The 20603-nt window shown below is 32.5% G+C and overlaps 1 protein-coding gene across 1 annotated transcript in view; it reads right to left on the reverse strand.

The window, feature by feature from the left end:
- LOC139499328 (uncharacterized) overlaps nucleotides 1-20603 on the reverse strand; it is a 53316-nt gene that overhangs the window by 23934 nt on the left and 8779 nt on the right. The window contains exons 3-12 of the mRNA XM_071287997.1: nucleotides 17176-17307; nucleotides 14082-14114; nucleotides 12801-12887; nucleotides 12319-12660; nucleotides 11451-11585; nucleotides 8746-8883; nucleotides 7918-8004; nucleotides 7027-7057; nucleotides 1858-2503; nucleotides 29-106 (exon numbers count right to left, since the gene is read on the reverse strand). Coding sequence (XP_071144098.1) covers nucleotides 29-106; nucleotides 1858-2503; nucleotides 7027-7057; nucleotides 7918-8004; nucleotides 8746-8883; nucleotides 11451-11585; nucleotides 12319-12660; nucleotides 12801-12887; nucleotides 14082-14114; nucleotides 17176-17307 — 1709 coding nt within the window. The remainder of the gene's footprint in view (nucleotides 1-28; nucleotides 107-1857; nucleotides 2504-7026; nucleotides 7058-7917; nucleotides 8005-8745; nucleotides 8884-11450; nucleotides 11586-12318; nucleotides 12661-12800; nucleotides 12888-14081; nucleotides 14115-17175; nucleotides 17308-20603) is intronic.

Genomic DNA, 20603 nt, shown 5'->3' on the forward strand with positions numbered 1-20603 from the left:
TTGTGTTAATTCCAGTTGTATTTCTTACCTTATCAATTTCACATGTTTTATCAAACGTCAACTTAAGTAAGGACGAGTCCATCCCTTCTTTCAAAGTCTGTATATCCTGCAACCATCAAACATGTTCACTAGAGGCAACAATAGTTTTCAGAACTCCGAGGAAAAATTCAAACCGGAAAGTCCCTAATCAAATGCCAAAATCAAATGATAAAAAAAGATGGAGTGAACCTGGTTTTATAGCGCTAAACCTCTAACTGACAGTCGCATCAAATTCCATTAAATGTACAACGATAAGTGAACAAAAAAAATAATAGATAAAAAGTTATCAAAGGTACCAGGATTATAATCTAGTACGCCAGACGCGCGTTTCGTCTACATAAGGCTCATCAGTGACGTTCATAATATAATCAAGCCAAATAAGTACAAAATTGAAGAGCATTGAGGATCCAGAATTCCAAAAAGTTGTGCCAAATACGGCTAAAATGGGTAAAAAAACCATAAAATATAGTCAAAATATGGGTACTTCGGTCATTACTATCATTTATCCATTGAGAAGATACAAGACATAGTAAAATTAAAAACTCCATAAAGTGTAGAATAAGGGTCTCCTGTAAGCATTTATATCTCGCTCTGTATGCAAATCTCCTCATTTGAAATGTAATAACAGGGATCTGGACGAATCGCTTTATCTATAGATGAAACGACTATTTTGTTTGCCAAAAACGAAAACCTTGAATACATCACACTTTCTACTTGAGACAGTCAATCAATGTTGCGCGAAAACATAATTTTTTCGGTTCCAGTCGTTCTTCCTAGTTAATCCAGTCATGTTTAGACATCTACTTATATATAAAACAAAATGATATAAATAAGAAGATTTGGTATTATTATCAATGAGACACAGAAATTAACAACTATATGTGATAGTACGGCCTTCAACAATGAGCAAATCCCATACCACATAGTCAGCTATAAAAGGCCCCGAAATGACAATGTAAAACAATTCAAACGAGAAAACTAACGGCCTTACTTATTTTTAAAAATGAACGAAAAACAAATGTGTAACATAAACCAACGACAACCACTGAATTACAGACTTCTGACTTCGGACAGGCACATACATACATAATGTGGCGGGGTTGAACATGTTAGCGGGATCCCAATCCTCCCCCTAGCACATTTTACAAAAAGTGTGATCAAATTGACATTTTATCTTTACCATACTTACTTACTGTTATTAATATTGGGAACTTCAACTATATGATGATAAATCGCAATATTGACGAATTCATGTCTACGCTTTTGAATATGCATATGTGTATTGAAATTGCAGTAGCTATGATAGGCCCCTGAACTTCAATGTGAAATATCTTGACCAAACACTTTGAACTTAAAATCAACTGGTTTCAAATTATGACATTCAATTTTCAGTGTTCCGTTTGATTAGGGTCATACCTGTAAGTAAGCATAAACAGTACATGATTAAATCATAGTGACTGTTTCCAAGGTTGCAAATAAATGTGATTATAGATTCAAGGTAATCTTCTTTGACCTCAAACTAAAACCTGATGTGAAACGTTCAATTGTACTCCAAATTAGTGATATAACCCTGACTATTCAATGACACAAAATTAGTATACACTTCACGTGTGAGAGAGGCTACGAGTGTGGGAATATACATTTCTGATCTCCTATTAATAACTTTATTATATTTTAAGAATTATAAGGTTCAACGCCTTTATAAAGGAATTTATTGGTGTATAAGCTGGACCTTTTATTCGTTTGTGAGTGAATTGGTCGAGTTTATACACAAATAAAGGCATTTAATCATATAATAATCATAGGATATGGACTGACCTCATGAAATCTTTCAAAATGATCTGTTACAGAAGTTTTCATTTCTTTCATCAAGTTTAGGACTATATACTCTTGTGAAAAGCTTGGCTTCAGTGTCTGAATTTCATTGGTAATTTTTTCGACATATGGTTCACTTATTAGTTGAGTAAGATATAAGATGTCCTCAGACAGTGATTTCCAAAGATTATACAAGTCAATCATGTCAGGCATGTGACCTAATTTATTCATGTGAGAGATGATCCAACAAATATTTTCTAACTGCTTTTTATACGTTGAACAAGTAGAACTCTTTCTCAAAAGAAGGATTACAACTGGAAATGGAAGACAACTTTCGGTAATATCTTGCTTAGCTTCCAAAGAACAAATGCAAATATCTGCATTCGAATGGATTCGTTCAGGTTTGATTTCTTCAAACATTGTGTCAAACTCTTCTTTTTGCAGAACGAGATCCTTCGAAATTAGTTGAGGTGAAGATTGAAAGCATTGACAGCATGTTTTAAGCGAGTACATATGGAATATAGCATGTCTATGTAATCTTATCAAATAAGATAGCTTTTCTCCTCTGGGAATATATTGCCCTACAAGGGTACTTGTAACTTCCTGTGCTGTATTAGTAAGTGCAAGTAAACATTCAATATTCTTCTTCCTGGAATAAATTTATAAACACTGTAATATAGCAAAGATATCAAACTGTATCTGTACAAAAAAGTTGTGGCTATTTAATAAATTCATAGAAATGAACATGCACTAGTCATTTGTTACATTGTATGCATTGTAACTAAACACGTTTAATTCAATAAAAAATCATACCTTTAATTGTAGATAAGGCTGCACTGGTTCCCAGAAATTAGAAAGTACTAAAACTGGTGCTTTAGAGATCAGGCAATAAATGCCCTCTTATTTCGATCATGGGTAACCAGAAGATATTGTTTTGACATGGAATAAGAGATACTTCTTTTGAACTTAATATGAAAGAGCTATGAAAGCTTGAAATCGAGGAATTTAATATAGAAAGCTGTGTGACCATTAATTTGTGGTTTTATTCCTAAATTAAGATATTAAACATTTATTTGTTATTGAAATCAAATCTCCCTGTTTACTATATTTGATAATGCTTTGTACTTATACATCCCGTTATTGTAAGCATTTTTGTATGCTAGTCTTTCATTTCTGCTATGTGCTTTGTCTATATCCCTATTTATGTTTCTTTGATACATATATGATGTGGCTCTGTACTTATACATCCCGTCATTGTGTTATTGTACTATGGTAAAAAGTAAAATCTCAAAAATATTGAACTCCGAAGAAAATTTGTGAATTCTTATCTTTAATTTGGTTGGTCCATATACCATTTTGTGCTTCTTTGTTACATATTTTTTTGTGATTTTATTTTAGTGCTTAAGATTACAACATGATGTTGACTACTGTACCTATATTTTTTTACATTTTTTTCCTATTATGTCTGTTTTTTCTTTGTTAACGCATCTTGTTAATGTAATGGATTTTGATGCTACTGTTATGCAAGTGAGAGGTTTAGCTAGATATAAAATCAGGTTCAATCCACCATTTTGTACATACGAAAATGTCTGTACAAAGTTCGGAATATGACAGTTGTTATCCATTCGTTTGATGTGTTTGAGACTCTGATTTTGACATTTGATAAGGATTTTTTGTTTTGAATTGTCCCCGGAGTTCAGTAATTTTGTGATTTTACTTTTTAATCAAGACTCATTTTTTTTAGTTATATTTTGAAGGTTAATCTTTTCGTCGTTGATAGTTATTTGTCAAGATTTATAAGTTTGGATTCGTTTCGATGCCACTGCTGGTGGACGTTTCGTCCCCGAGGGTATCACCAGCCCAGTAGTCAACACTTCGGTGTTGACATGAATATCAATAATGTGGTCATTTTAATAAATTTCCTGTTACAAAACTTTGAATTTTTGGAAAAACTAAGGATTTTCTGATCCCAGGCATAGATTACCTTAGCATTTTTTGGCACATTTTTTTTGGAATTTTGGATCTTTTTTGGCTTTATAAAATATTTGGATATGAGCGTCACTTATGAGTCTTATGTAGACGAAACGCGCGTCTGGCGTACTTAATAAGAATCCTGGTACCTTTGATAACTATTTTGAGCATGAGAATAACAAACATGTCTATCATTAAATTATTTGTATCGATAGGGGAAGTGTTTCTCCTATTTCACAACAAAGATGGGAGGAAATTTTTAGTATAGAAATTAGTGACGAACGATGGAAACATATTTATTCACTAGCTTTCAAATGTACTATAGAAAGCAAACTACAAGCTTTTCAATATAAATTAAAGAACCTAAGTGAGCGCGCTCACATACCCCACGTCCCCATATTGTCATTGGAGAAATAAAATAAGTGTTAAAAAAAATTGAATCATAATTTCCTGTCATTATGCACATCAACATAGTATGTCCTTATTATCTACACAGTTTCATGACATTCTGTTGTGTGGATTGAGGGGAGTTCCGATGACAAAAGGTTGCAGTAGTATGTCGGGCAAATAAGTTCAAAGGGGTTACTCCTGGAGAAAAATTAAATCGTAATTTCCTGTCGATATGCATATCTATGTAGTATGTCCTTATTTTCTGGAAAGGTTTAATGAAATTTTGTTGTGTGGTTTGAGAGGAGTTGCTATGACAAACTGTTGCAGTAGTACATTAAAGTAAATAATTTCAAAGGGGCGTAACTCCTAGAAAAAAAATTTAATCGCAATTTCCTGTCGATATACACAACTACATAGTATGTCCTTATTATCTAAAAAGGTTTCGTGAAGTTCTGTTGTCTGGTTTGAGAGGAGTTGTCATAACAAGAAACAGGACTGACAGATGGACTGGCAGACTGACGGGCAGACGGACGGATGGGCCAAAAATATACCCTCCGCAACCCGTTGCGTGGGGTATAACTATTACACAGAATAGTCTCACATAAATATCTTCTTGAAAAATATATACTTTTCGTAACTAATGTATGTGCCGGTTGTAAACATATAGAAACTATAGATGTATAGAGCATACATTTTTGAATGTACAGAAATAAAACACTTTTGGAGAAGTTTTTCTAATCGGTGGTATCTAGTTTTTGGAGTAAAACTATTTTTGAATAAAGACAGTGTTATTTTTCGCGTATTGAATTCTGATAACTTAGTTTTAAATAAATGCATTCTACAGGCAAAGTATTATATTAATTATGTAAAGAACACACAATTAGACAGACTGTTTATATCTGTACAAGCTTTTCTTAAATATTTGAAAAAACGTATAGAGATATTAGCATATTTATATATTTCTAAAGACAAACACTAGTCATTTGTCGAACAGATGAGGGGGGGGGGGCGAATTTCTGGAAGTTATTTAAGTGAATTTATTTTTTAATATGGGTATATTATAATGTATTCCAAAGTATTCTTAAGACGTATAATACACTGAGTATTCACAACACTAACTTGTAAATTTTTACTATGTCTTATTTGCATAATATCAATAGTATAACAAGGCCATACATGTCATGTCATTCACTGATGTATTGCAAAAATGTGTGTATGCACTGTAGTTTGATCACAAAAAAAGATAAAAAAAAAAAGAAAAATTAAAAAAAGATTTTTGAGTTCGATTCCTCATTTGTCATTTTTTGCTCCTTTTTCAGAAACGTTAAGCTGTTGTGGTTTTGAAACAAAACATGTAACGTGTTTTCCTTATTGCTTTCGTGTAAAAACATTAAAGCTGTCTTATATCGAAATTGCTTAAAAGTGTATCATTTTATGTCCTTACAAATAAGTAAATCATTAGTCAGAAATAATACGGTTTTTATCCATTCCTTTGATCTGTCTGAGATTTTGGTTTTGCCATTTAAATAAAGACTTTGCGTGTTGAATTTTTCTCGCAGTTCACTATTTTAAACATAACAGTTATCAAATGTACCAAGATTATAATTTAATACGCCAGACGCGCGTTTCGTCTACATAAGACTCATCAGTGACGCTCAGATAAAAAAGTTATGAAGCCAAACAAGTACAAAGGTGGAGAGCATAAATGCGAAGTGATTAAAAAATCATTGTAATGCCTTTGTACTTTGTAAAGAAAAATAGCTGTGCCGAATACATGTTTAAGACATCCGTTAAGGTCAATAACTTTTAAATCATATGATCAAATATTTAACATATACTTTAAAGTATAAAGCAATTTATAGTTAAAGCACTGTTTAAGTGTGCTTTACATTTTAAAATGTATTTAAGGGTTCTTTTCTGTTATTTTCAGATCTGACTGCGAAACCTATCTGGTGATTTCGACAATGACATATCTTATCTGTCAACTAAGTTGTCATCTTACGATTGTGTAATTCTTTTTCACCAATCTGAATAATATTTTCATACGGCCCGAGAACACAGTTATTTCGTAGGGAATTTCTTTTAGACGATAAATTGAAATGAAAAAAAAAATCGCACATGCTCTATCTCAAAAAGATGTTAACAGTGTAGTGAACTACTATTGAGACCAATCATATCAGAATTATAGAAACTTCTACCAGCTTTAACTCAAAATATTGAAGGTTCTGTGTTAAGGGGTCTAAAATTTAGTTTGACAGCTTCAGACGTACTAATTTTTGACCTTTTTTTTTAACATGACCAAATTACTACTTAACATAAAGATTCAGCACTCAAATATTTTAAACATGTAATCTCACCCCCGTACTTAATGTTTCATGCATTATATATAAAAGAAATAATTTGCGAAAGTGTATAAAAAATCCAAGTAATACACTATTCACACTTCGGACTATATTCGTAGACATTGAAAACCAAAGGACCATAACTGTGTCCTTGTACCATATGGAGGGATTCATATTGCTCAATCTTTGGTTTTAACTGTTGTTTTGTGTTCTGTTGTTTGTTTGTCTGTCTATTTATTTGTCTGTCAGATTCTTAGGCATGGCGTTGTTATTTTATTTTCGACTTGTGAGTTTGATTGTCCCTTTGGTATCCTTCGCCTTGTTTTTTATAATGTAAACTTATGCTAATATGTTCAATGGATTGAATTAACAATGAAAAAGACTATAAACAAGGACGTGTATCATTGTAGTATAACTGAGGAGTATTACATACTGCATTGTCCCCTTGAATTTAATATGCAATACTTACAATAACGAATCTTCCTTTGTGATAGAATGCTCTAGATAACATAAAAACATAACATGATAACTTTTCTCGCTAAAAATAACTACTTTTAAAATGTAACATTATATTCAAAGTGTAACATTATATTCAAAGTGTAACATTATATTCAAAGTGTAACATCATATCTTAAAGCATATAATATATAAATGTTGAGAATGGCAAGCATAAATTTCAAATGATGTTGTCAGGTGTTACATTTAAGACAAGACGTCAGCTTTACAATTTGAACATACGATGAATTATGAGTTCTGCACTGCAACCGCACTATGTTTGAATACTTTTTATTTTTAATATTTTATCTCCTCTTAACATTTGCTGGGTTTGTAAAAATTGAGCATCACGACGGGTGGAGCAGAATTTGCTTACCCTACCGGAGGAACAGGAGATCACCCCCAGTTTTTGTGAGGTAAGTTGTGCTTATAGTATTTAGTTTTCTATGTTGTGTATTGTCTGTTTGTGTTTTCATTTTTTAGCCATGGCGTTGTCAGTTTATTATGGGTCTATGAGTTTGACTGTCCCTCTGGTATCTTTTGCTCCTCCTAGTTTATTTTTAGCATATTGTTTTTTCATTCATTTGTTTGTACATAAATTAGGCCGTTAGTTTTCTTGTTTGGATTGTTGCATATTTATCATTTCGTTGCCTAAAATAGCTGAATATGTGTATGGGTTTTGCTCATTGTTGACGGTCGTACGGTGACCTATAGTTGTTAATTTTTATATCATATGGTCTCTTTTGTAGAGTTGTTGCATTGGCAATCATACCACATCTTCTTTTTTTATAATGATTCGGTAACTTTTTTTTCGTTTAACTTTTGGTTTTTGGATTATTACTTGTATACAGCTTAATCAACTCACCTGATTGCATTATTTTTTCTGCTATAAATTTGTCTTTTTTTACACATGATGCACATGTTTCAGTTAATTTATCATGTGTTTGGAAATCTAAAACGAAGGTAAATTTGATTAAGTTACAAGTAATAATTTTTTTTTCAAGAAACATGTAGATTCCATTTTGGTTTTACTCTATATACCGGTATTTGTGGATTTTGTATAATTGAGCATTAAAATTCTTTACATTTGTACATAACATACTAAAGATAAATCTACATAAATAAGGGCGTTAGTTTTCTCGTTTGAATTGTTTTACATTGTCTTATCGGGGCCTTTTATAGCTCACTATGCAGTATGGGCTTTGATCATTGTTGAAGGCCGTAGGGTGACCTATAGTTGTTAATGTCTGTGTCATTTTGGTCTTTTGTGGATAGTTGTCTCATTGGCAATCATACCAAATCTTCTTTTTTATAAAGATCCATATTTTCAAACAATATTAATTTTATATCTTACATGTTTATATATGATCAATAAGAACTTTGAAATAAATAATCTCTCTCTCTCTCTTTTTTTTTTCTTTGGTTAAACAATCAAAAATGAATCAAATGAAAATCGGAACAATATAATTGGTCTTCAATTGCTGGAATAGAAAGTATGTGAACCCCGTCAAATTTCGAAATTATGTAAAGTACCGATGAAACATACAAGACGAACATGTACTTACACCTTTTTGTATAGTTTATATTGCCATCAATATGTACTTGATATTACAGTATTACAAGTAAATATATGACAGGTTCACCTTTCGTTTTAAGCAAACAAAACAAAATATTTGTTTTCCAAATAAATTACCATGATGATCGTTTCCATCACCAAAATCAGAGGATGTTTTATCACGAGAATTGTCATCGATTGTCTTGACTATTTCATCTTGGCTCTGTGATCCTTGAGATGTATTTGTCAATAAATCTATCACTGAAGATCTCTCGTCTATAATGTATTAGATTATTTTATTTTTATCATGCATCAAAAAATTAATGAAACCAATAATTCCGAAACATAAGTGTAATCAGACCTTATTTACATTTCAGTACAAGAAACATACATGAGTTTTCCCACCAAAGCGTTTGGCTTAAAGTCGAGTAGTCATTCATAAAGTAACCCGTATAAATATTGTTAATGTTCTTTTTATTGAAACTTTAAAAAAAAGAATTGTCAAAATGACCTGTAAGCACTGTTGCAGGGACATTAATGATTAGATCAGACCTCCCAATCATTATGGCAGGCAGTAAGAAAAAAATAAATGCAGCATACTTTTTCATAGAAAAAATTACCTTGATTTATAAGACAAATCGCATTTTATGAGTGATTTAGATATGATTAATTTACAAGTAATTATACTAACTGATTTTCAAGAATATTCTTTAGAAACTGCGGATTTATTATTCTTCGTTAGATACCAAGTTTTGTGGATTTCGTGGTGTAAAAAATGACTATGACTGATTATTTGAGTGAATTTTTCAAGTCTAAAACTATATACAAATCATCAAATCAATATCTTCTAGTTTGACAAAAAAGAGTGCGGAAAACTGATAATTTGAGTTAATTTTCTAACTTGTAGCATTATAACTTTGCACAAAATTGCCAGACCGGGTCAACATTCGAACTTGATATGTAACTTGTCACGATACACCATCTTCAAAGAAGAAGAAAAGTGGGGGAAACTGATTCGCTAAACTGACGGATGGATAGATAACGTAAGTTATCTATATTATATCAGGAACTAAACATATGGACTAAAAGGCTAGAAAATTCAAATCTTTTTGAGCTGTGTCAAAATTGAAGCAATTTCCTCCAACAAGGAATGATTCGAAATATAAACCTAAACACGATATCTAATGTTGACAAACTGAAATAGACCATGAACATAAGGTCAAATCATATGAACCGTGTCGGATTTTTGTACACCTTGCAATCATTCCATACATGACAAATAGTGATATATAATCAACTGTTCCAACTGTTGAGGATGGAGAAATAAAGATAATAACTGGTTAGGGTCTTTAAATATCAGCTGCATTTGTACGATGATAAGCACAAATACAGCAGATATCTAAAGACACTAAACAATTATTGTCTTTATCCTGCAATTAATTCTGTATACTGTTTGTGTTTTGAAAGACACAAAATATTACCATTATTTGCTTCAATTTTCGATTTAAAATCCCTTGAGGCCCGCGTAGTAATATTAAAATCACAGTAATCTGAAGACGGGTTCGCAAAAAAAGAATTCCTAAAAGTCAACAATAATACATCGCTATCTCTTCGTAAATTTTACGGACGCCATCATGAGTTGGTTGACCGTTATGGAATAACCGTTTCACAAATGATATAGGATATGTTCCGTACTTCGTAACTATAATACCCTTCCCTTGCATAAATGTGATCTACTACCGAATTGACTGTATTTACCGGATTTGTTATCTCATAAGCAACACGACGGGTGCCACATGTGGAGCAGGATCTGTTTACCCTTCCGGAGCATCTGATATCAGTTTTTGGTGGGGTTCATGTTGTTTAGTCTTTAGTTTTATGTGTTGTGTCATGTGTACTATTGTTTGTCTGTTTGTCCTTTTTATTTTTAGCCATGGCGTTGTCAGTTTATTTTAGATTTATGAGTTTGACTGTCCCTCTGGTATCTTTCGTTCCTCTTTTAGGATGAATAATTATCTATTTTAACATAACAACTAATTTCAACAGTAAAGAAAAATAATTGTACAATTTGAAACAGATGTCTACGAGTTGTTCAGAATTTTGAACTGAACTTGACATTCACTTAACTTTGTTAATTTTGTTACACATGTACACATTCAAGTTTTAAAATCGATGATTGTCGTCTTAGAAAATACTGCTGTTCATGTTTGTCTGTTATCAGAAAAGACATGGTGGAAAACAAACAAAATGTATAAAAATAATCGTAAGTTTGCTTAAGTTTAAACAATTGGAATGCGACTGCAATACATATTTTAAGGTCACGCAAGTTCATACAATACTCCTCAACAGCAAGATACAAACGTAGTACAGCAGTGGGCGGAGATTTAAAGCGATATCTTTATAGTATACAGATACAGGTCAGCAATATATTTAGGGCTGTTTCTGTAAAGTAAGACGCCCAATTGAGGATAAATCGTAATACACGAGTTATACAGGAGGAATCAACAAAGAAACTTTCCACAAAAGGTTTCACTTGGCTGAATTTGTATCAACATTGATTCTTTACATTAGCCAAATTTCACTTTATTCTTTATGTTTCAGCGACTGAATAAAAAACTGAAAAGTTTGTTCATTATTTATTTATTATCGTTTAAGTTTCATATGAACGATTAAATACTTAATAGTTTATTATAATGTGACATTTGCAATCAATATGTACATGATGTATACTTGGTATATATAATATGTACAATGTCTGCATTACCGCCATGCAGGGTTCACCTGTTTTTGTGTGCAAGTAAAAAAAACTTTAATTATCTATACAAATAACATGAATAAATTACCATCGTTTTCATCACCACAATTAGAGGCTGTTTTATCACGAGAACTGTCATCTATTGTCTTGACTATTTCATCATGGCTAACGGTTCCATTTTGAAATGGATTTGTCAATAAATCTGTCACTGATGACCTCTCGTCTATAATATTTCAGATTATTTGATTTTAATCATACGTTTGAACATAACATACAGTTTTCTTATTTTAAAGAACTTAATTTTACATTTCAATATAAAATTTTAATAGGACATACAGGAGTTTTGCCAAAGCGTATGTTTAATATTCGAGTCGTACTTCTTGAAGAAAACATCATATTCTTTGTTGTTGTTATTTTTCAAACATAGTGTTAGTTCATGACGTGTCGTAAGCTTAAAGAAGAACACAATAAGCTTTATTGGAGAGACATGTAATCATGTACGATTTCTAAGAAACATTCATTGATAAATAAATTGAACTTGTAACTGTATATTTAGCATTTTCTAATATAACAAAGAATCATCCAAATTCAACATCAAATATTTCAGCTTAGAAATTTACAATAAAATATATAATTGACAAATGCAAACGAAAATCCTGAAATAGTTTAGATTTATCTCGTGGGAAGGATCCTTACACAAGTACCTTTTTCTGAAGAAATATCATTGCGATCTTATCTTTGTTTGTGTGTGAATAATGCGACTGCGTGAATATCACAATTATAAGAACTCGCATTTTGATGTCTGATACTTATATCTATATTTTTCTGAAATCGCAATAATTAATCTTTGTTTTTAATTTCGAAATTGTTTAAGAGCTTAAATCTTAGTTTAGCTAATTTTCAGTATGATTGTTTGTTTTCATTTTTTGTAACTATATATGTTTATGCATACATACCATCAGTTAAGGGACTATCAAACGTTAGCAGAGCATGGATTGGATCTTCGTTACTCAAATCGATTTCTCCTGAAACTACGACCGTCTTTACTAAAGTGAGAATTGCCGCTCTTAATGTCTGTGCATTTTCAAAGATTCCTGCAGGGACTATGAGCTCAAGTTCAATGCTGTTCACCATTTTTGCCTTTACATGCATCATTTGCTCATTTACTTTATCTTGTTTACTGTCAACAGGTGTTGCATCTATCTCTGAAGGCAGATTTTTAATTATCTTTTCCTCGTTTGTTTTCGTCATCGACTCCTGTGTGATTTTACTTTTTATTTGTATTGTCCGTTGACTAGCTACAAATAGAAAAATGTTTAGTAACGAAACAAATATCAATGTTTCCGGTTTCATTTTTAAGAGAAAAAATACTGTGTAAAAAGTGTTTTGTATTGGTATGAAGTCAAATTCAATAATTTTGTTTTAAAAGACTTCTTACCGTTTTCAACGACAGGTTCTGTATATATATCTGATAGGCAAGCTCCAGCAAAAACAGGATGATTCCCTAAAAACTGCTCTAAACGACCTGTAAATAGGTTTTGGATTAAGGATTTGAATATTGAATTAAAACAAGTGTTATGTCACATATTAATTGTCTGAATTTGCTGAAATAAACAGATTTAAGGTGTAATACCACCATTGATTTCCCCTTTTAGTCTTTGTTAAATTTGCACTTTTCCAAAAGATGTGCAGAATTTATCTTTGTTTCAAATAAAGGAAATACTTGGCATGAATAAAGTTTTATCCTGTCCAGTACTATAGAAAAAAATTCACATAACATTTCATTGCATATAAGAAAATAACCATCATTGGAAGTTAACCAATCAAATGTCTCCCTTATTTTATCTGTGTACAAGGTTTAGTCACCATGTAACCTCAAGATTACAAAATTTTCTATAGAAATCCCAAATAAAAAATAATGGTGTTTTGAAATACCCAAGGCATATGTTTATGACACAGAAATGTTTTTACTGCAATAAAATGTAGGATTAATTACCTACAACTGTCAAATTCAAGGGAATAATTTTTTAGACCTACTTTCGTATACAACCGGATGTGACGTACCATGATTTGGTGGTATTACACCTAAACAAAGAGAGGCGAAAGATACCAAAATGACATTCAAAGTCATAAGTCAAAAATAAACTGACAACGAAATGGCTGAAAAAGACGACTAACAACAATACGTGTTCACAAAATACGACATAGAAAACTAAAGACTGAGTAACTTGAATCTCATTGAAATAAAGGGGTAATATAAGATGCCCCAGGATAGGCAGACCCTGCTCTACATGCGGCACCCGTCGTTTTGCTCATGTTAGTACAAATTAAGTTGGAACATAGCGGCTGTCCTCTCTGCGAAGCGGATATTCCATATCGATTTACCAACTTGTGATATCGTCAGTAAAATTAACGAAAGTATGATTTCAACTTCAGCCCTGGAATACCGTATCAAGTAGAAATTGTATACTTTGTATGCAGGCGCTGCAAGAATGTGCCTATATAAATTTGGAAAGTTCATAATTGGAAATCATCTCTTTTGTCGGCATGTCCTGTTTTTAAACGACCCTCATTGTCAATTACCAGGTGAACGTCAATATGTTATGCATACTTAACTGTATCTTCTGAATCCTGTATCTCAAGGGTTTACGACAATGAAATGAAATCAAGGTAGCTTATGTCTTATTTTTTCTTTATATATGCACAAATTATATATTACCTATCATCCTTTCAGTGATTTTTTCAATATGATCTACAAAGACAAATTATTGTGTTGGATTGATAGTTCTTCAAAAATGTTATATTTCTTGTTAGAAATGCAAGCATATCAGTAATATCTGAAAACACAGTTCCCGTGCCATTTGTAATATAACGGAACGGCTAATCGTCCCTCCATATCCCAATACGCTCCTGTTGTTTTATGGCTTTATTATTTTTAATTTATCATTATTCGTAAAAGATTAATCTTTAACACATGGGTTTTCTTTTGCTTTTTTTCGACGTATTGCTTTTGATTGCCAACTTTGTAGGTAGAGTCTCATAATGTGTGGTCACAATTTATGTCGGTCATCTATGCACAATGTAATTATGGCACAATTATGAACATCATAGATACATGTTTTTCTCACCAAATACTCATTCTATTTCTATTATCGTTTAAAAACTGAAATATTTAAACAGTCATCACCCATATCATAAAAAGAACCGTTACTTTGGAAGACTATGATTACTGCTACTGTGGCGTGGTCAATTATCACCAGCCCAGTAGTCAGCACTTGTGCTGACATGAATTATCATTGATATGGTTATATTTATAAATTTACTGTTCACAAAATGAAATACTAAGGCTTTTCTACCTCAGGCATAGATAACCTTAGCTGTATTTGGCAAAACTTTTAGGAATGATGGTCCTCAATGCTCTTTAACTTCGTACTTTATTTGGCCTTTTTAACTTTTTTTGGATTCGAGCGTCACTGATGAGTCTTTTAATTTGTAGACGAAACGCGTCTGGCGTATATAGAAAATTTAGTCCTGGTATCTGTGATGAGTTTATTTACATCAAAGATTTGATGGTCAATACTTAATCAGTTTAATGATCTTTCATTTCGATTAATGTGACAGTTTATACGGTACATGGGTTGTTCAGTAGAGTTGTAATAACATTTAGAAATTTATCAAAATACTGTAATACCATAAAGCAATGTTTAATCGAATTTAGGAACAGCTGTTTATATAACGATCTTGTGAGAAACTTTATGTATTGGTCAGTTGTAATATAGTTGGGAATGAAGTAACAAGTTGTCTTATTGAATTTGAAGTAACACGTTGAATTGGAATTTATTATTCTGAAACTTTAGTTATATTATACATGTATATACATGTACTGTTACACGATTAAAAATTTGAAATATTAAGCAGACTTCGTTATACGTAAAAAAAACCCAGTTCTTACTGCGAGCTTACGGAGAAACTTTACAATAGCTATTTCCCTGTATTGACGGGTAACATGGGTTACGATCCAGATACATAGATCCGAAATAATGACATAGTTCCAAAACAGACGTTATAAAGACCCGTTATACTACATTTATATCGGGAATATGAAAATAACATTAACCAACAACTTTGAATCAGGTTTCTTTTAATATTGAAAGTGAATAATTTGCATTAAGAATCAAGTATTTGTTTTAACGATATATATATCAATTGATTCCGTTATTCTCTTTTTACAAATTGTCTTATATGTTGCCAGCATACGGATTTTACTTATTTTTTTCTTATATATATATATATATATATATATATAACTCGTCTAAACATCAACCCAACAATGTTAGATCTGTAAATTTGCTTTCGCAAACTTTTGGTTCTTCCCTCGCCGGGATTCGAACCCATGCTACTGTGATATCGTGACACCAAATCGCCTGCACTGCAGCCGTCCCGCTAGACCACACGACCACCTGGGCTCTTAAAATAAAGAGCTTTCGCTGGCCGTGTGTTACCTTTCCACGTCAGTTTTAATCTAGCGGCGTACTGCAGTACATGATATATATAAGGCATGAAGATGTTATTGTTACAGATCAGCTAAATTATCTATAGTAAAGTATCCTACAAATTAATGTAAGATACAGTCACAGAAAATAATTATATTTATAAGTACGTCTGAGTCAGTGACAACCCTACAACAGATGTATCCATCGGATCGCCATCAATGATGGTGATACATGGCTGTGTACATAATGTATATATAACTCGTCTAAACATCAACCCAACAATGTTAGATCTGTAAATTTGCTTTCGCAATTTTTTTGGTTCTTCCCTCGCCGGGATTCGAACCCATGCTACTGTGATATCGTGACACCAAATCGTCTGCACTGCAGCCGTCCCGCTAGACCACACGACCACCTGGGCTCTCAAAATAAAGAGCTTTCGCTGGCCGTGTGTTACCTTTCCTCGTCAGTTTTAATCTAGCGGCGTACTACAGTACATGATATATAAGGCATGAAGATGTATATATATATATCTATATACAACTCGTCTAAACATCAACCCAACAATGTTAGATCTGTAAATTTTTTACATCTAACATTGTTGGGTTGATGTTTAGACGAGTTGTATATACATTATGTACACAGCCATGTATCACCATCATTGATGGCGATCCGATGGATACATCTGTTGTAGGGTTGTCACTGACTCAGACGTACTTATATATATATATATATATATATATATATAACAAACCTAAAAGGGTAGAACATCACCAAAAATAACAATAAAACGAACAATAATATTTCGGATAACAGATATTCTTCATCAGTATGATCACGATGTAAAATGAATCGTGTCAATCTATTCTGACTATACTATCACAATCTTGAATTTTATAGCATATCTTTGCAGTCTTTGCGTCGTATTTGGAAATTTAAAAATTGTACCAGTGTCTCTGATTTTCGCTTTAACTGTTTTATTGTTTAAATATATATAGTTATTTATTAATATGAAGAGAGAGGAGGGTGTACGGCAGCTGCACATGGCTAAGCAGCGATGCCACAAAAGGCCGAGAGAGAGTAAAAAAAAATATGTTATTAAATTTTCTGGCACTATATAAATTATATATGCATGTAAAAGGACAAAAGTCATTCAAATAAGCCCAAGCGAAAGTAAACATGTTAAAATTGTTTAATTGTGTGAATATCGTTGTGTGCATTGATTTAAAGGGAACAAAATACATATTTGCCAATGCACAAAATGGGTTTCAAAAGAGTTTTATTAGCAAATCAGATTTGAAAGATCCAATTATAGAGAACTACTAATATTACCTTCTCCAAACTTTGTTATTTGTTCTTGGTTGTGTTTTCTTGTTTTTTCTCCTTCCTCTGAGACCTTGGTTATTATGTTTTCTTGTGTATGTAAAACTGCCTGACAACATCTATTCTCATTTTCTGAAAGATATTTAACATAATTATATATTCCTCATCTGGCAAAAAAATAAAAGATTTCATCGCAACTAATCAATAAACTGATAACGTGTTTCTATTCTTGTTCTCAAAACAACAGTAAAACTTAACCCCTAATGCCATCCTCACTTTTCTTCTCCGTTGAAAATGAATTAGTTAATTTAGCAAATCATCAAGATTTTTTTTGACACTCCGTAAATTTTATGGACACCATCACGAATTGGTGGATCCATACGATGTATCTTTGACCAAACTAGCTAAGGACATTTTTACCACATGGTAGATTGTTGTTTGTCATCCGAATAAATTTAAACCTTAACGCCAAGTGACGTCATATTTGAAATTGTAAAAAATGACAAAAAAATGATGACGTCATTTGAATTTGTAAAACAGATCATCAAAAAATGAAAAATGACGTCATTTGAATGAATAAGATAGAATTAGGATTGATTTAAGATTATATTTGAACTCAATACTAATATTGCATTTAACAACAATGCACATTTTAATATTTATTTATAGCAAACTAAGGTAGCAATTAACTATATTATAAAGCTATGTCCGGTTTGTTTTGAATCTTACTTCAAACGTAAAATATCGTACTGATTACGTTGAACAAAATGAAATCTAATAAATGAATGCGGTGATTAATATTATAGTCCTGTGGTGTTGAGTTGTCATTTTAATGTTATATTTCACATGGCTATAAAAGGGGAGGTTTGGCATGCCACAAAACCAGGTTCAACCCGACATTTGTTCCCTTAAAAATGTCCTGCACCAAGTCAGGAATATGGCCATTCACACCACATCTTCCTATATCTATTGTTATATTATAGTTCGTTTCTCTGTGTGTTACATTTTAACGTTGCGTCGTTTGTTTTCTCTTATTTTTGAGTGTAAATTCACATTGCGATAAGATGTGTCACGGTACTTGTCTATCCCAAATTCATGTATTTGGTTTTGATGTTATATTTGTTATTCTCGTGGAATTTTGTCTGATGCTTGGTCCGTTTCTGTGTGTGTTACATTGTAGTGTTGTGTCGTTGTTCTCCTCTTATATTTAATGCGTTTCCCTCAGTTTTAGTTTGTTACCCCGATCTTTGTTTTTTCTCCATGGATTTATGAGTTTGAACAGCGGTATACTACTGTTGCCTTTATTTAGATGATATTTACTATTTGTCTGTATTTTCACATCCGTACAGGCCATCTATGTTACTAATTGAATAGAGTTTAAAGGGACAGTCAAACTCATAGATGGAAAATAAACTGACAACGCCATGGCTAAAAAATAAAGAGACAAACAGACAAACAATAGTACACATGACACAACATAGAAAACTAAATACTTAGCAGCACGAACCCCACCAAAAACTGGGGTGATCTCAGATGTTCTGGAAGGGTAAGTAGATCCATATCTACTCCTCATGTGGCATCCATCGTGTTGCTTATATTATTTGAAATCCGGTAAATTGTCTAATTCGGCAAGTAACTTTCGTGAAAAAGGTAAGGGTATTGTTGTTACTATATCCGATATCATCTGTGAAGCGGTTATCACATAACGGTCAACCAACTCGTGATGACATCCGTAAAATTTACGAAGGGATGATTTCAATTTTCAATAACGGAATTGGTTCCCATTGGAATGCCGATAGTCTGTTGAAAAACATATCCTCCAAACGTAACACATTTGTTGTTCATCAAGAAATCATGCATATTGATAATGTCAGTTTCAGAGATTTTTTTTTATTCAGAGTGATTCTTTACAAAGTAGGGTTTATCTTTCCCCAAGACAAGATACTAGTATCTACGTTCGCCATTATTTTTTATGAAACAAAGCAATACTAACTCTTTCAATTTGTCTTTTAGTTTGAAATAAGGAATACTTGTGTAAAGTGTACAGATGGGTGCGGTCCTAACCTTGACAAAAGTTAACTTAGAGTTAACTTGTTGACTGCTTTCTAAGTTAACTTGAGAATTTTTAAGCAGTCAAGCAAGTTAACTTCGCCGTTGGTGGACCAGACCTACGGTCTGCTTTGTTGGGACTGCTGCAGACCTATCGACAAGTCTGCTCCAGACCAGACCTGTGGACAAGTCTGCTTTTGACCAGTCCTGAGGACAGGACTGACCCAGACCAGACCTGTGGACAAGTCTGCTTTTGATCAGTCCTGAGGACAGGTCTGCCTCAGACCAGACCTGTGGACAGGTCTGCTCCTGACCAGACCTGAGGACAGGTCTGCTTTTTGACCAGACCTGTGGACAAGTCTGCTATTGACCAGACCTGAGTACAGGTCTGCTTATGACAGATTATCGTTATAAGAATTTACATATCAGACTTGAGCTTTCATTAAAATATGTAAACAACATTCGCATTGTTTTTCCACAGATATTATTTATTATTTACTCGCTAGACTTTACTAGATATTATACAAATGCTCTCTTTTATTTGATATACATGTATTCTTATATAAATAAAAAATGGCTATACGATCACACAGAGTTTTTTTTATTAGAAGGCGGATAGAAAGGTTATCCAACGCATCGGAACAATATTCTTATATCACGGGATATCGGCAACATTGTCTACGTTACTTCGTTCCCCGTTGTTTACCTGTCCCTTCCTAAATTTTACTTTATGCATAAATTTATACTTGCATGGATATTTCATTGATATTCAACTTGTTTGCATTGGATTTACTACTCTATTTCCCGCAGAATATTCTAACAGAAATTGTACAGTGTCCGTAAGCATACGGTGTGGTAAAACTATCAACAATCTCGTCAAATTCGTCAGATTTGTCATTGCCGATATTTATATGGGACGTCCTAAAATTATACTCAATGCGCACTTTAATGAAATAGTTGCCACTTGACGTTTAACTACAAACAAAATCAATCAACCGACATAATAGATTCCAAGAAAAGAACCTCGTATACTTTTTTTTATTAAATCATTGTAAATAGTACAAATGAATTCAGACATGTCAGTGTTGGTACGGATTCGTTAGTACTTTGATGATGTGGCATAATAGTTTTGTTTTACACGTACACCATCATGAACTCCTATATATGATGTGACTGTTATTATGAATAAAGGGATGAAATTCTGACTTCTCAATTTTATATTCAGAATATTTTTTGCATTAATCTAATAGTTTTCCAATATTATTGATTACGTATACATTTACGGTCCTACTAAAATGTGAACAGGAGCGCCAGGAGAATGGCTTGGTACAATGGTATGCGGGTATATAGATTAGCAAATAAAAGTGCACATATGATCA

The sequence above is a fragment of the Mytilus edulis genome, chromosome 12, assembly GCF_963676685.1.
Source record: "Mytilus edulis chromosome 12, xbMytEdul2.2, whole genome shotgun sequence".
Lineage (NCBI taxonomy): Eukaryota > Metazoa > Mollusca > Bivalvia > Mytilida > Mytilidae > Mytilus > Mytilus edulis.